Genomic DNA, 17,298 nt, shown 5'->3' with positions numbered 1-17,298 from the left:
CAGAACAGAATTATAATGAGTATGTAAACTTTCAGGTACTTTCAGGTGATTGACTGTAACTTCTTGATGGGGATGTAAACAAAACCACTATTCTTTGATTTGATTTTGTTGGAAGCATATCGTTTATCTCCTGGGATTCTCATATGTAGCAGTTCTATGACCAAGTCTATTTCCTGTTTCATGTTGGTAAAAACAACAGTGTTTGAAATGTGCCCTTCTACTCTCTACTCTCCTGCCAATTTTTTCAGTTTGAATAATGATATTTGCTTCTACTTCATCCTCCTACAATGGTCACACTCACATGCATTTTGAAGACGTAATTTATTGCATATTCTTTCCAATTATGATTCCACAAGATGAGAAGAATATTGTTACCATGCATACACAGACCCGTTTCCAGCTTACTACTAGGCAATGACTTCTATGCTTATCATGCTGAAATCGTTAACAAGAAGCATTTTGAATACAATCAAGAAGCGTCCATACAGACTAACAGCAACTTGTATTAGCAGTAAGTTGAAATTTCAATTCAGCCTACGTTCCAGAAATGTCCACAAGGCTTAAGGTAGAACATGTATTTGCAACAGCTTGAAAGTTCAAGGCAATCTCTATCAGTCTTGAATGTTGGGGAATATGTTGAGTGTACACTTCAAAAGAACTATCTAGTTCTTGACTTGACAAACTTAGGTCTGGACGCCTTCTTCTCCAGCTTTTCTCTCTTCTTGCGAGTCTTTTCATCTTCGACTGATTCCTAATTCACAGAAGGCACAAAGAAACGAGATTAGTGAATACAGAATACAGTACTTTTGGGTGATCTGAAAATTAAAATTAATCAAGGAAACTGTACCTCTGAACCTTGTGGCAAAAATCCTCTAATGAAGCCAAAGGATTGGTATAGACCAAAAGCAGGTATCTGTAAATATCAAGAAGCAAGCACCTTTATCAGTAGAGTATAAAGTGTTGATTCAATTTATTAAGAAGATTTCCTTCCCCCCACATTGAGCTTGGACACAATTGCTCAATCTCTCTATTGCGTAACTGACCTTGATCTGAAGTTTGTTTAATTAGTTTCAAATTGTGTTCATTGATTCGAATATTAAAGGTGCATCTTCTCTCCACCACTCTATCTCTAAATCTCTAAACAGAAGTGGTATTGATATATTTTCCCATTCCATTCCCTGGGTAAATAAGAGACCAAGCAAATCCAAAGCAGGATATTCAAACTATCTTTCTGGTGCATCCTCTTTTTGAAGATTTTTCCCCACTAAGTATAAATCTGGCTGCTTTCTGGCATGAAATGTAGCATGCACTTATAAGCAACTCATTCTTATTTATCCCCAGAATGATAGTACTCCTAGCTGAGGAAGATTTAAGTAAAACTAATCTTGTACTTAATGAAGCAATGAAAGGATTCTCTAAAGACAGAGGCTTCCCAGTTTTCACAAAAAGAAAAAAGAAGAAGAGTGCCTTCCTACTAAGACTATAACGGCCCTTCATTCAAAATGTCTACCACAATCTCTGTGCTAATAAAGCGGATCAAATCTTATTTATGAGCATAATATGGATCTTACCACAAGATATATGTACCAAAACTTTCCAGAGATGATGGACATGACTTGCACAAAGCATGTTATGTAGATCACATCATGTAAATAGCTGCAAAAGATCACCAACTATACATCAAGAATTTATAAACCAAAAACATAGAATATGGCAAAACTGTTATGAATGACTAGATTTTATTTTACAATTGAGATAGTTTATAAATAAAGTCAATGGCTGTCGTTTGACTCTGGAAATCCAAGAAATAAGTTATAGCTTATCTACATCAGCAGAAATTCTTAGACAAAGTGGAGAGGAGCATGTAAGAATTATTTATTAATTCTTGTGGGCTTCAATTAATTGCAGTTTTTGTTTTAATAAAAACGGGCTAATTCATGATCCATAAAAGTGCATATGTCTTCATCAGTTAAGTGATCTATTTATTTGGGCTTGAATATCTGTATTGATTAGTGTGGACTACAGTGTAGGCCTTAACCTATAGGCCCGTGATGGGAAGGGACTAGGGTTAAATATATGTTGGCTAGGTCCCCTCTGTAATCATCTGTAATCACTGATCTAATCTGGCTCCACAACTTGCCCCATTGATAGCTGTGAAAGGGAGTGTGAGATACAGAGGAAGCCCTAGTCACTTTCAGTCACTTGACTTTATCTCATTCTATTTGGTGTTCTATAATCATATATGGATTCCAATTTTTCCTTACATGAGCATCCAAAAGAGAAAGAAAAATTGCATTACTTATATACTTGTCTTCTTCTTATGGGGTTTTCTCTCATACTACTACTATTCATTGGAAGTAAATCTGAACTGTTTTTTTACTAGTTTGGACTTTGGAGGATGATTATAACATATTTCAGTCTTCATTCTGCAATCCCTGTTCAGGGACAATGAATTATGCAGATATGCACATAACTTGGATACTATGCCACTACTAAGTAATGTTGCAAAAGACACATGCTCTCAATAAATGGGAGCACTTAGAATTAAATTAACATCAAATTTTTTACTAGATTATTGAGAATGAATCAAGATAATAACTTCATTGTTTTTGTATCCATTTCCTTCCACAACCTAGAATCATTGTCAATGGGGGGCAGCAACATGTATATCATGAATTACACCTGATCTCACCATTTTTACATGTACCACTTTCTATCAACATCACAACAATCATTTTCTTCTCCAACCAATCAAGAGTAATTAAAAACTTTTAAACATAGTATAGATGCTAGTATACAGAACCTAAAATGCAACAAGTATCAGGGAGAATAATTCCTATCTTTGACATACCCACAAACACCACCTGTGGTCATATCAAAGCCACCATCCAAGAGTTCACCATCTTGTGCATAAGCAGGGTTTGCCATCTTAGCAAGCTGCTGATAAGGAATCAAGTAAGCAGCAGAGGTGATTACCAAGCCAATCCAGTGCTTCCAGGTGAAGGAGGAGTGGAAGATCAACATCCTTATCAACACATACACAACCTGCTTATTAGAATCAATTCAATTAGCAAAAAATGGTCAAATACTGAAATCAATTTCATCACTGAATGAATGAATGAGTACATTGCAGGCGATGATGACTTGGCGGAGCCTAGCCATGTGACGAACGTTCTCTTCCTTGCGTTTCTTAGCTCCTTGATTCGCCATTGATTCACTGTGAATTGATTCTTCACTCTGCTTGAAATGTCTGATTGTGAATCCGATTGGAACAAAATGGATTCCGCTTCTGACCAGTTTTTTGGGCTTTACTGCTACCTACCTGTAATTGGGCCTTGGGCTATTATTAGTCTTGCTAAAAAAAATGTTTTTGATCCCGAAAATATAGTAAATGTTAATTTTTTTTTTTCGAAAATGAAAGATATATAAATATATAAATTTGAGAAATAACCTCTCTCAATATGGGTACAGTGACCTAAAGCTCTCAGCGGCTACAACAAAAAGCCCTCCGAATGACCTCTAAAAAAACCCCACAAGATGCTTTAAAGTCAAACTGAAACCCTTGCCTTTGCACAACTGGGACCTCTATTTGAAGTTGAAAAAACAGCGACAAGAACAAATCCTATCAGCCGCACGACACCCGTAAAACACAGAGACCTAGTCGCGCAAAACAAAAGACCCAACAGCCAAAACCCACAATAACGCTATAGAGCTGAGATACAAAACCTAAAAGAAAGCAAAAACGAAACAGACAAAAAGCCAAACAGATAACCCACACACAGCATTGCCCACACATACATCAAACCATCGGTCCAGCAGCACCATCTGCCGATGAGAAGACATTGAGGCCGGAAGGGGACCGTAGTCTAAACACCCATCAAACCACCGATCCTGCAACAACATCTGCTAAAGAGAAGTCATTGAGGCCGGAAGATGACCATAGTACATGAAAAACATTTCTTATTTTTAATCTCTAAAAATATACATTGTTATCTTTTTTAGTGTTTACCATTAACTTTTGCTTACATGGCACAGGAAATGGTGACCCACTCACCTCATATGGCCCGACATTTATCTGTCACACAATCTACTTTGAAGTCAATTATGTATCACACAATCTTAGTTAAAGTTCCATTAAGATTCATGTGCTTCTCACTTGCACAGTCTATGTGGCACTGAATTGTATTAATGTGCGGTTCACACAATATAAGATCAAATAAAATATTTCAAGTAGAAAGGGCGAGTCATCGTATTAAGCGTTTGCTTAAGCATGACTGGGTGGTTTGTTGTCACCATCTTCTCTGGGAGGGTAATGCCGCCGCAGACTTCATAACCAGGTTGGGTGTTGTTTCCTCGACCTCCTTGACGGTGTGGGACTCTCCTCCGCCGAGCAACGCTCCTGTTTTGAGGGCTGATTGCTTGGGGACAACCTTCCTCAGGATGTAACTGTTTTCTTTTGCTGTTTTTTTCTAGCTCTTGTAAAAAAAATGATAACATTGATATAGAAAAATAACAATGTATATTTTTAAGGATTAAAAATTAAGAAATGTTTTTTTATGAACTAAAACTAATTTATATGCTATATTTTCAGGGACTTAAAAGCTTTTTGGAAATTAATGTTAGGAAGATATTCTTAGTTTCGAAAATAGATTTTTGGATAAGAAAACATGTATTCTAGAAATTAATTAATTTTTGAAAATTACGGATTTTGTTTGTCTCTTTTCTTATTTGGTGCTGTAGGAAAACCGTAAATTATGGTTTTGCACACGTTCCATTTGTGCGTTTATATCCACCAAAAAAATAAGGATATGTCACAAACGTGATCTTTGCCGTGCAACCTGCACATTTCTTTCACCGGTGTTCATCTCCGACAGCCAACCTGTTCATCACGTAAATTTCTTAGTGCACTTGTTTGCATTAATTCTTGTGTTCTTATTTTCCTTACTTTGTAATCATAGTGATATTTTATTCATTCATTCATATGATTTTAGTACATGCAATAAATTTAATGTGTAACAAATTAACTTGTTTGCCATTTAGAGAAACAACATTTCCAGTTGAAGAGATTGGCAGCCAGAGGTGACTTCATCATGAAGAAGAAGGTTAAATCCCATGGCGAATATAAGGTATTTATATACCTAAACCCAGCAAATTGTTTTGTAAATTTTTCTTAATTTTGTTCAAGGTTGCTTAATTTAAAGTGGTGGTGGCGATGAATGGCAGTTGTTGGATGCTGCAATTCTGAAGGCAACAAACTCAGATAATGCATTGCCAAAGGAAAAGCACATTCGGAGTATGTCATTTTCCTTCAGGTTCTCAACATAAATGGTGAATTAATATAGAGAAAATAAGTAACATAAAATCTATTTGTTGCTATTTGGTTATAATTAAAAATCTTACCCTGTTGTTGAACTTTAGCAGAAGCTTATTTTCCCCTACATATTCATCATTTATTTTAGGAACAATTCCATGCTGGACCGTGTTAAAAACTTGTGCATTCACGAACGGTGTTTTTACTACTAATGTTTAGTATATGTTATTTACAATATGTTTTTTATGTGCTGCTGACAAAATGTGTCTTTTGGTGTTTTCAGCCATTTTTCAATCACTTTCTCCATCAAAACCTCGTCGCGAGGTTGACTATTGTATAGATGGTCTAAACATGCGCTTCGGCCAAACTAGCGAGTGGGCTGTACGTTCCTGATTAACTATTTGTCATGTTATTGTTCCTTGCTGCATTAATGGAAGTTTTTTCACTCATTCCACACTCTCTTCTTCATTTGGATATTGCTCAGGTTGCTTTGAAAGTCATGATTATCTTCCATCGTGCCATGAGGGAACTTGACAAAACAGTTATGGAACAATTTGCTAGTTGTAGCAATGGAGGCTGTTTAATTGATTTAGCAAACTTTACGGTTACTAACAAACCACCTGGTACTTGTTCTGCTCCTTCCATCATTGTCATTTGCCCCATTTTTACTACAGATAATGACCTGGAGTTTTTTGGTGTTCAGGATCAGAGGAGTATTGTAATTGGATGCAAGAATATCATTTTTACCTTGAAGATCGCGTAAAGTGTTTCACCACAATGAACAACCATGATGTGGTGACTATTAGCGAGGCAAGTAATCCAGTTTATGTTCTTTTCTTTTCATTTGTTTTTGTGTTTGTTTGTGTGGGTGAGAAACCTTGTCTGAAATTTTGAAGTGTGTGTAAGCTATTGTGCATGCATAAGAGGAGCTTTGATGCACTGGATAAGTATTGGTACAAATATAATAGACCATGAAGTGTATTTTTTTTTCCTTTTACTGTGTTTTGTTGTTGGTGTACCTAGTTGGATTTTGTCACAGTGCTGAAGTTATTGGGAATCAGTGAAATTTTTTCTCACTTTCTATTTCATGCATATACAGAAACATACCCAAAAGCTTAGCACTCAGGACTTGCTGGTCCAATTGCCAGCCTTACAAAGAGTTCTCTTTCGGCTTCTTCAATGCAAGGTTACCTTCATGCAGCTTGTTGATCATAATGTCTTGTTTTACTGCAACTCTGGGAAATTCAATGACTCATCAGGAAATATTCATTGTTTTCACGTTTTACAGCCGAAAGGTGCAGTTGCATTTAATCGCTTAATTCAGTATGCCCTTTCAATGGTACGAAACATCATACTCTAGAATTTTGATCTGTAGTTTTTTTAGGCTCATTTGACCATATATTCTTTGGTGGTGTTCTTTCATCAGGTTACTGGTGAAAGTATTAAACTATATGTTGCAATAACTGTTAGAGTGGTGGAATTACTTGAAAAGGTGAATAGTTCAATACTTTGGTCAATTTTATAGGTATTTCAGCTCTTCTGTTCTTGTAGTCTCCATTTGTAGCTGTTAAAGTAACACTAACTCCTATTCTGTGACAGTTTTTTGAGATGCACCGTGATGATGCTATTAACGCCCTGAAGATTTATAAAATGTCAGGAAGCCAGGTAATAAGTGTTCAGCCTTTCATCTGCATTTTCGCGCCTTAACACTTGTAATGAATTCCAATTCAAGTTTGTGTAAGATTGTTTTGCTTTAGGCAGAGATGTTGTCCAAGTTCTTTGCGGCCTGCAAGAGCCTAGACTTTGCAAGGGGTCAGAAATTCATCAACATTAAGGAGGTACTAGAATATGATCCACACGTTGAGCGGACATATAAATTACTTTACAATACTGCTAAAAATTAGACAATATAATATTAAGGAAACTTTGACGTGTCACATTGACATAGTATTTCCAATTGACATGTTCTGACATGTATTTTGCAGCCTCCTGCATCTTTTATAGCTACCATGGAAGAATATATTAAAGAGGCTCCTAGCACCTTAATGCTTGAATACAACGTGGTATAGATTTTTTCCTTATAAAAATGAATTATATAAATAAGTGCCGGTTAAGATTGAATCATGTTTTAATTCATATTCCAACTCTATTCTTACCAGGATGATGATGAAAAGGGAGTTAGTGCTAATGAAAGTGCAGCTTCTGTGGGCGATTTATTGAGTACGGATAACCAAAATGCAGATAGTGAAAACAAGACAGATCCTTCTCCAGAAAGTAATGAGGCTGCAGCACCTTCACAAGCAGCTGATCTTTTGGTAAGTGTGTTGTTTACTAGTTACTATTTTGAAGTCCACTTTGTTCTAATATCATGTTGTCTATCTTATTATCTTGTTTTGTTAGGGTTTGTACGACTTACTAACAGGAGCATCTGAATTTGAAGAAAATTCCCTAGCATTGGCAGTTGTCCCAGCAGGTAGATTTTATATTCTCTTCCAAAAATTTAGATTTAAATGTCATGTACCCAAACACTATTATGACATGTTTCTTTTATGCATGTACAAGAAAATTCTGTAAATTCCAGCAATGATGAAAATGGAGCAAGTTCAGTAACAGGTTGGGAGGTTGCACTCTTTACAGAGCCAGAAACCTCTAATGACAATGTAGTTGCAGAGAGTACCTTCACAGAACAAGAGGTAAGTTTTTTGTGCCATTTCACCTCTGCCACTGATGACTTCTAGAGCTCCTTTTTCATATACTAGCTTTGAGTCATGGGAGATTATAGCATATGGGCCCGTTTGGAATATCTTATTTTATAGCATAGACACTATGTGAGTGTTTGAGAGAGTTTATGGCATAAATTTGAGTTTATTTTCATAAGTTATTCAAATTAGCTTATGAATAAGCTTTTATACCAACCTATAACCTATTTTGAGTTTATTTCAATAAAATTGTCAAATTAACTAGAGATATGAGAAGCCCGACATTGAGTAGAGACATGACCAAATAAGAGTTTATAATGTGTAGAACAACCCTCACATCTAAACTTGGTTTTGTGGTAAAATTAGACCTTAACCAAATTCTAGTAGCACGCATAGAAGATGAAAAAGAGGAGTCAATAATCAATAACTGACGATTCTTGTCCATTTTAAAGCAGAATCTCTAATGCTATAAATTTATCAGTAGTTTTCACTTTTACTTTTCTTTTGTGAAGTACTTATTATAAGTTGATTCAGTGGGAGTGATACAAATATGTGCATCATTGCTAACTCTATTTGAAAAGCAGGCTGGCCAAGCTGGTAAATTGGACTTGTCAAAACTTGACAATCTCTATGATGAGGCTATTGTTGGAATACAACAAAATGCAGCTTACAAGATTGGCCAAGTGGTTTCCAACCCTTTTGACTTTCAAGCTAGTCATGATAGCCAGTACAACATGGCAATGGCACCCTCAAATATGCAAAATGCTTCATGTGTTCCTCCTAACATGGCATATCCAATTCCATCTCAAATGTCATGCATGACCTATCAAGATTATTACATGATGCAGCAGCAACTACAACTGCAGCAACTGCAACTGCAGCATCAGCAACTGCAGCAGCAGCAGCAGCAGGAAGCATCCATGATGAACAAAAAATCGACCAACCCATTTGAACTTGATGAAGCAAATATTTTGCCATCACATCCAAATCAGAGTACTTCACCCGGTTTAAATGTAGGAGACTAATGGAAAGATGCTTACTTACCTGGCTGTACATTAGGAACCATGGAAGTAGAAGCAACTAGTAAAGTTACAGAAAAATGGAGTAAAACCTGTTTCTTTCTCTTGCTCTGACACTTGTGTGAGTGCATGGGTACATGTGAAGTACAGGGAAGCCAAATCTTCCAATTTTGGGATAACATTGTGCTCATCATGTATACTAATTGTAATCAAATATGTAAGTATCTAATCAATAGTTAATGTTTTAAAAACATATTTTAATTTAAAATGAAATAGTTAATTGAAGAACTAACTAAGGCCTAGTTTGGAAGAGCTTATTTGAGCTTATCTGACAGCATAAGCTCTTATGCCAGTGTTTGGGAGAGCTTATGCAAACAGCTTAGCCATTAGCTATTTTCAGCTTATTTTCATAAGCTACTCAGGATAGCTTATGACAAAACAGCTTATGCTTATATACAGCTTATTTTTAATTTATTTCAATAAAATTTTAAAAATAGCTTATGAATAAGCGCTTATATCATAAGCGTTTATGACCATAAGCGCTTAATTAAGCTGTTTTTCCAAACGGGGCCTAAATATAACATTCATTAATTCAACAGGCCTTCTTTATTTCGCCAAGTACTTTCAAGTTTTAATGACTAATGATTAGATTAATAAAATTCAAAATTTTTTAAGAAAAAATATTAATATTTTTATATTTAATTTGTATTGATATAATTTTTGTTTTTAAGGTTTTCAAGTAAGTCAATTTGAGGAAAATATAATGCCCTTTGTTTATTTTACAAATTTCGATTTGTATTTTTAAAGGTATAACATATTTTGGGCTGTGGACTATGACTAACTTTGCCCAATTGTGACTTTCCAATCTCATTTCTAATGCAAGTTTGTAAGCTGTCTTCCCGGAATTTTTAAGAAGAGAGAAAACTGGAAAAAAATCTCATTTGTTTATTTGATTTTTTCTTCTTTTATTATTTTGACAACAAAGATTTTGATGTTATTGGTCAAACAATATTACATTAGTAGGCTCAGCAAGTATCCTTCATATTATATTATACTCCAATACTAAATTTATTTTAGAATGTGTTGTATTCAATAACTGTAATGGTATAAAGGAAGTTGATAGAGGTCAAGATAGTTCTCATGATAAAGATTTGCTTTTCATAAGTAGATGAAAAAGCTTACTACAAATATTTTCTATGGATATTTGGGATGTATAAATATTTTATTAATGCACATTCGATATGAACTTTAGGACAGTATCAGGAGTTTTAAAATATTTATGAAATTATTTGCTTAATATTTGTGCAAACTTTGAAATAAATAAATATATAGGATAATATACAATATATTGTTGAAATTTACAATTTTTATGCATGATTTTAATAATTCTAATTTATTAAAATACTTCCAATAATTTATACACTCCACATAAATAAACCCTTTAGCAAATATTTATTTAAGCTAAGCTTTAGAGAAACTTACGAAAATCTTGTATTATAAGCAACCATAGTTTCCTTTCCTTCCGAAGATACACACAAAATAGTTTCCTTTCCAACTTTTAAAAATGACATATCAAATTACACGATTAATAGATATTTATCGGGAGGGACATGCAATCATTTTCCAAACGGGTGACAAAATTCATCAAAGATAAAAAAAAAAATTACAGGAAGCACTAGTGCTAACATGGTCAATCCCTCCTCTTACTTGGGTGGATATTCAACTCCTACTTAGATGGTTATTCAATCAGATTTTAAAAGCGAACAGTTTCGTAAGTATAATATGAATCTAATTGATTATATTCCCTCAAATAACAGTATCCAAAATATTTCAGTGAGGTCTAATGAGCAATTTGTTATTCAGTTAGATGATCCTACCTTTAATGATGACATTGTCTGCTACATGCCGCGTCTTGCAGCTAACATTTCTCCATTTATGGAGGTCAGCATTGCTTTCCACTGTTATCACCATAATGCAAAATGCATTTGTATACTACGCCTAGGCCCTAGCTTCAGAAGAGCCTGAGTGTAAACATGTAGCGCAAAACCTAATACAAACAACACAACCCCATTTTTCCTTTCTTCTTTGCCTTTCAGAGCCATACACTACTAAGTGGAATGAGGATGACTAGAACCGTTAGTTTTTTTCCTTCTCGATACTATCTCTGATGCCCAAGCTTTGCCAATTTCAGTTTGAAACTTCCCTGCAAAAGGGTAGATGGGAATTAACCAGGGGTAAATACACAAAACTTGCTCCCAATGCAACCAATATCAAGCACAGTAATAAACACCTTTAATCTTGCTCAAACTCATCGAGAGATTTGGTTAACTAATGGTGACGCAATTTCAGTATAACAATGTCCAACAGTGTTTGGTAAAAAATTCAACTAGAGGATGAAAAACACACATAATAGAAAGTTTAAGAATTGCCCTGTACATTTTTGAAGTTTCAACACCAAATTACAAGTTACATTGACAAATAGCATTTCTCATTCCATCTCAAGATAGGAACCACATTTTATTGAGACATGATTTATCACATGAAAAGAAACCAACAGAAATGGAATTTCTTTAAGTAACAAATACCACAGCATACAGCCTCAGTATCATTCAATTTCAGAAAAATCAGTAATCTCACTTGGAATTGTATATTCACATTAAAAGAAGACTGCCATGAAATTGCAATACCAAAAGAAATTCAAACTTATATATAATGGACAATTTGAGTGCAGCAATGTCATACTTTGATAATATAGGATATGCGAATTGGCATTCAGGAGCTTCTAACCCCCAACTTGGGCCTATAAAAGGTGATTTTCTAAAAAACAGCATGTTGTTACTTTTGAGTTTTGACAATTGTGATTTTGCTTCTAAATCTCACCTAAAACTAAAACTGAAAATATGTAGCATTTGCATTTGGGTTGAAAATTTCAACCAGATTTTAATACAAACTTACTTTTATTTAAGTTCCAAATATAAACAATTTTACTCTAATCTCAATTTTAACTAAAATCAACTATATAAAATCATGTTCATGCAAAATTAAGTTTGCAAACACAAACCCAAACACACTCAGCATTTGAATCTACTGACAAACTCCTGAAATACTGGCGAAATATCAAATTACCAAAACTTCATTACATTCCACTACATAAATTTGATAAAAACATGCTGATAGCCTAATATAGTTTCCACAATAGTCATTTAGTTTGAAGAAATAATGCTTATACACGGTGCAGTTAGTTACTATAGTAAATAACAATATTAGGATGTTTACATCAAATTACTGATTGTTACTCAAATATCTCCGAATGGACAGCATTTAAAGGAGAACAAAAATGAAGCAAACACAAAAAGATGTCATACAGCAGTAAAAGATGAGCCTGGAACGATAGTTTTTAGATCATTTCAACTCTCTTCAGAGTTGAATTTACTAAACAGAATAAATAAACATTTAGATGGAAAAATATCCTTAAGCATGAGTACAGGTTACCCGCCCTATGGGTATTGAATGTTAACCTTGCCAATCAAGAAATACTAAACAAATAGCAAGTTACAAATGAAGAGAAAAATCATACCAGCAGTTGATTGGAAAAATTCATCCAAATCCTTTCCCTGTTCTGCAAAAGTCACAGGAGAACATATCTTAGAACGGAAAAAAGGTGGAAAGCATATGGGTTCCATGGTGAATCTAGAAAGGAATATGGGAATCAGAAAATACATCACCCTCTCATTTCAATTTTGCAGGGTCCACTATAGAACTATAACTACATACATATTTTAAACAATTTATTGGAACTATTTGGAAGACAAAACAATTATTGGTTTTCTACTTCTTAGCTTATATAGATTTTTTTTCTTAAATAATCCTCTTTAGTAGGATGTATTGTATTTGTATCCTGAATTGCTCTTCTACCCACCACCTTTTTCACAAAATAATATCATCACAGAAGTAATCACTAATCAATACCTTTTCCTCACATTAGTAAATACCAGTATGGAATCTAGAATATGAGGAAATTTGAAAACTAAAATATCCAGTGCAAGACATGTCCTGAATTAAACATCATTTATATAAGTAACTTTCTGAAAACATACTTTTTATGTGTGTTTTAACAATCTAAGATTAAATATAATTCACAAGAAAAAAAACCAATAGATAATCTTAACAAACTGAACAAAGTGTTTGAGAAAACAAAATTACAGAAGCCTCTTACCATGTTCATATTCCAAGGCTTGAAGGATCATTTCCACCTGTATGGAACAAAATTGAAAGGACTAAGGGTAACTAGCGATGTGCAAGGTAAGAACCTAAGACAAATAAGTCTGAAGCCAAAATACTGCATAATTTTACTAAGTGATGTTTTAAAAAAAAACTGTTTCACAAATACACAAAATCTACTGCCTGATGGAGCATTGAAGATTAATTGTGCTAATTGGTTTTATTTTGTCATCTTATTTACAAATCATTGCAAATACTTGGAGAAAATGAAGAGCATATTCCAAACTGATATTTTAATGAAAAATTTGAAGAGGAAAAATACAAATTTAACCGAAAAAATGTTGAACAGCACCATGGCATTGTTAATCTCCTTTTTCCCCTTCAGATAGTGTTATGAATCAGATAAATTATAAGTTGCTTTGTACAAGAAAGAAACTATACATAGGAAAGGGAAGTTGAAATGTTGAATAAATAAGAGAATATCACAACAAGTCTAAAGAAAAAGCAGCACATCAAGAAATAAATCTAGTAATCAAATCACTCAAATGGTTATCTCAAATCTCATGTAAATCATTTAAAGACACAATAGCAGAATATCCACGTACCTTATCAAGATCCTTCACAAATTTGGCTTCTGGAGAAGAATTTGCTTCATATTCCGCCCACAACTCAGCAACTTCCTTGGCTTCATTATTGAAAATGGATTAAAATCAAGGCAAGTGAGTTTATTTTATTAACTCATAAAAATAATTGTTAAAAGATAAAAAACAAAATACCTCTAGATCCACCTCCAAGCACTTTACACATATGATCTAGTGCTTCTTGTTCTAGCCGGTTTTTTTCTTCTTTTGGAACTCCATCTGTTGGGGTTATGTCCCCAACAATTGCTGTTACACAAAGTAATCAAGTAAGAGCATCAATTTATTTATCTGAGAGATATCATCAGGGAGAAACCAGAATGCACAATAACACTCGCATATCAAAAGCTTCTAGTAAGTCGAACACCCAAAACATAATATCCATACAGAAAACAAGACACTGAAGACATTGACTACATACACACGCATTGAAAATCAGCCCTGCAATTATATGCATCAAATTAATTCATATAGACAACTTAGAAAAGTTTAAGTTCACAACCAGAGTAAAAGTGGAAACACCTGAGAAAAATGTATACATAATTACATATGTGTTTATAAATTCTTAGGCAAACTCAAACAATGAAAACGTATCGTTAGCAAAGCTTCCACGTAGAACACCATATTACTAACAAACCAATTATACGTCTTCGCTCATTCTCTTCACAATCACTTACAAGCTGATTTATCCAATTTCGGCCTCATGACAATGTACATACACTAAGGATAAACAAAAGCAATCACAAAAACAAGAGTTAAAGCAGCATACCTTCAGCAATATCATGAACAATAGCCATTTTTACACACCTACAATTCACAACAACAACAAAATTCTCAGAAACTTCCTCATTGAATTTAATCTTGTTCACTACATTCGAAGAATTTTTCGCGTAATTGCGCGGTCAAAAACTAAAATCAAGAAAAGAAGGGGAAACTAACTTGTCTCGATCGACGCCAGGGATATCAGCTGCAATGAGAGCCATCAAACTCATCCGATACATATGATCCGCTATAGATTCCGGATCCTGAACGTCTTTTCGAATCCATCCAGCTCTCTTCGTTGTCTGTATCACATTACACACACAAACGCAGCAAAACCGAATCAATGCAAATTACAAATCGCAAATCGCAAACAAAGCATAGATTACTGAGTTTTAAGCTATATGTTACTAGAAATTATCATTATCATTATCGTTATCGTTATCTGCATCCATCACCTTGAGACGGTGGCAAATCGAGAGAAAATCGATGGCGGACGAAGCGGAAGGAGTTGCGGAGGCGGCGGAGGGAGGAGAGGTGGTGACGGAGGAGGACGGTGGTGAGGAAGAGCCTGCGGCGGTGGTCATGTGGAAAACCCTAGAAGGTGAGTGTGGTGAGAGTGTGACGGATTTGAATCTGAGTTGCGTGGAAGAAAGAGATGAGGGAATGGATGAAGAGAAGAGTGAAGAAAGCAGAACTCGTGTTGCAGTTGCCATTAATTTTTTTGGATTCACTTTACTCTTCAGTTCAGATTTTTGGCACTATTCATTCATTATTCGGTATATGCGGGAACGTGGGAATTGGGAAGTGTATCTTTGAACCTAGGGCGTTTATGTCACCTCTTCACGTCTCATCACGAGTCTTTTTTCTCTAGCAACAAGCGTAGGTGTAGAGCTCAAGATCCCAAGTCTCGCTTGCGAGATCACCCCTAGCCCTCCAATATTCATAAGATCAATATCGGATCCAATTGTTAAGATTTGAGATTGAACCAAACGCTCATCTTAACTCTCAAAAGCTACCTGCCCCACACTATTATATAGAAGGCAGGACCGGACGAGGAAGCGCATCAGGTACATATACTTGATTTTAGCATTTCTCCTAAAACCTCAATCACTGACTTAAGCATCAGAGTGTCCTTACAGGGACACGTTCCATACATGACGACGGTCTGCCATGGAGTCTCTCTTTCTCCGTCCACCTTCCACCTGCAGCACCTACTGGAATATCATCGTTTCTCTAATTTAATCAACATTGTTATAGTGATTTGATGGAATTCGACCGATCACTTTTATTCCTCATCTCTTTTTATTGTCAATATTATTTTAATTTACTTTTATTTCTCACATGAGGTCTTCAACAAATACTTAGTTTTATCAAGATCTATTGATTTAGCTTAAATTCTTATCCATCTTAGCTTAGTTTAATCGTTTTTTTTATAAATAATTTGGGTGAAATTTATGCTTTACTCTCTGTTCACTTGTTACATACTAAATTCTTGTGAAATTCATGTTTGACTTATCAAAAAATTATTTTGAATTGTAAATGTATGGATGTTGTGCACCCAATCACAAGGATAGACTTAAAACACTATAATTTTACGGATGCCGATGGTGAATACTTGAACTCTAATCACATTGTTCAACAAAGTTAGGGGTGGTGAATACTCTACTAAACATTTGTAATTGTTTTTTCTTTTGCTTATATTTATTAAAAGGTTCTTATACATGAATATACATAAATTAGTCGGTCAAATATGTATGTTCATCAATGATTTCCAATTTAAGAAGAAGGTGACTGTGCTACAGAGACACAATCATCCCATATTTGGTTACTCCTAAATCTAAGCCAAGCCTTATTGGAATTGGAAATGTGCTTGATCTCTGGATCTTGGAGGAGTTCTTTGAACAACACATCGTGGCATGGTCTTCCCATATCAACCACAAGTCGAATGCAACAAGCCTTGGTGAGTGACTCAGGGCGAGGATGATCATCATAGAACATGCCACTGAAGATTTCTCTTCCGCACTCTGGGGTCATCTTCTTCTGGCACTCTTCCACGAACGGGTTGTATCTTGTAGGTGAAGCCTCTGATGCTGCAGCAACTGCGGGTGCAAATAGATTTGCAAAGAAGGCAAAACACAGAGTAGCAGTAGGCAGTAGCCACTATCACAAAGATTTGATTGGACTTCACCATTTTTTTACTTTTGTGGTTGTTGAGAGAGAATGTGTATGTGTGTTGCTTATCTCTTGCCCTTGATGTGCAATAATTTATAGAGTGGAATCTTAGTTGACAGGGTTTAGAAGAAGAGCAACAGCTCATATTGCAGTTTAAGTTTCGTGTGGTGATACTATAACATTGTTGCTATTAAATTCACTTCAATTCGTAACTTCAAGATATAAAGCAAGTACTATTTAGTAATCTAAAAATCGTTATGGTTTTTATGATTCAAAATCTTCATTGATGCCATTCACAACATGAAGTTTTTTAAGACAAGATGTTGAGTTTTTTATAAAGATCAGACCATCAACATTTTCAACACATTATGAGGAAGCTCCTCAAATACAACATCACTCATCACCACCTTCTCAAAGACAACACTATTTGTCTATATATGCAAGGAGCTTTAATAAAAGTGCAAGTTTGAGTTATG

The 17,298-nt window shown here is 34.9% G+C and overlaps 3 protein-coding genes across 4 annotated transcripts; 1 reads left to right on the top strand and 2 right to left on the bottom strand.

Moving 5' to 3' along the window:
- Nucleotides 1–304: 304 nt before the first annotated feature.
- On the bottom strand, nt 305–3,284 carry LOC130726431 (uncharacterized). Its single transcript, XM_057577691.1, has 5 exons — nt 3,127–3,284; nt 2,852–3,045; nt 1,572–1,656; nt 848–913; nt 305–751 (listed from the first exon to the last, which is right to left on the bottom strand). Exons 1-5 carry the CDS (start codon nt 3,208–3,210, stop codon nt 659–661), a joined length of 522 nt encoding a protein of 173 aa, XP_057433674.1. The 5' UTR covers nt 3,211–3,284; the 3' UTR covers nt 305–658.
- A 1,483-nt stretch (nt 3,285–4,767) lies between these two features.
- On the top strand, nt 4,768–9,303 carry LOC130721904 (putative clathrin assembly protein At5g35200). Of its 2 annotated transcripts, none has more exons than XM_057572493.1 (16): nt 4,768–4,890; nt 5,041–5,126; nt 5,224–5,293; nt 5,595–5,692; nt 5,796–5,934; nt 6,015–6,121; nt 6,411–6,497; nt 6,600–6,650; nt 6,738–6,803; nt 6,911–6,976; nt 7,069–7,149; nt 7,297–7,374; nt 7,471–7,626; nt 7,712–7,784; nt 7,874–8,004; nt 8,595–9,301. In XM_057572493.1, the coding sequence occupies exons 2-16, from the start codon at nt 5,091–5,093 to the stop codon at nt 9,033–9,035; spliced, it is 1,680 nt and encodes a 559-aa protein (XP_057428476.1). In that variant the 5' UTR covers nt 4,768–4,890; nt 5,041–5,090; the 3' UTR covers nt 9,036–9,301. The 2 variants fall into 2 exon arrangements, with proteins under 2 accessions (XP_057428476.1, XP_057428477.1); XM_057572494.1 differs by having other exon boundaries at nt 4,820–4,890; nt 5,224–5,312; nt 8,595–9,303.
- Nucleotides 9,304–10,796: 1,493 nt separating this feature from the next.
- Nucleotides 10,797–15,429, bottom strand: LOC130724652 (uncharacterized). Its single transcript, XM_057575930.1, has 8 exons — nt 15,106–15,429; nt 14,828–14,952; nt 14,658–14,695; nt 14,027–14,137; nt 13,856–13,935; nt 13,246–13,282; nt 12,607–12,648; nt 10,797–11,232 (listed from the first exon to the last, which is right to left on the bottom strand). Exons 1-8 carry the CDS (start codon nt 15,361–15,363, stop codon nt 11,138–11,140), a joined length of 786 nt encoding a protein of 261 aa, XP_057431913.1. The 5' UTR covers nt 15,364–15,429; the 3' UTR covers nt 10,797–11,137.
- Between the last annotated feature and the right edge of the window lie 1,869 nt (nt 15,430–17,298).

This window comes from Lotus japonicus, chromosome 6 (genome assembly GCF_012489685.1).
Source record: "Lotus japonicus ecotype B-129 chromosome 6, LjGifu_v1.2".
Classification (NCBI taxonomy): Eukaryota; Viridiplantae; Streptophyta; class Magnoliopsida; order Fabales; family Fabaceae; genus Lotus; species Lotus japonicus.
This window is presented reverse-complemented; position numbering and strand designations above follow the sequence as displayed.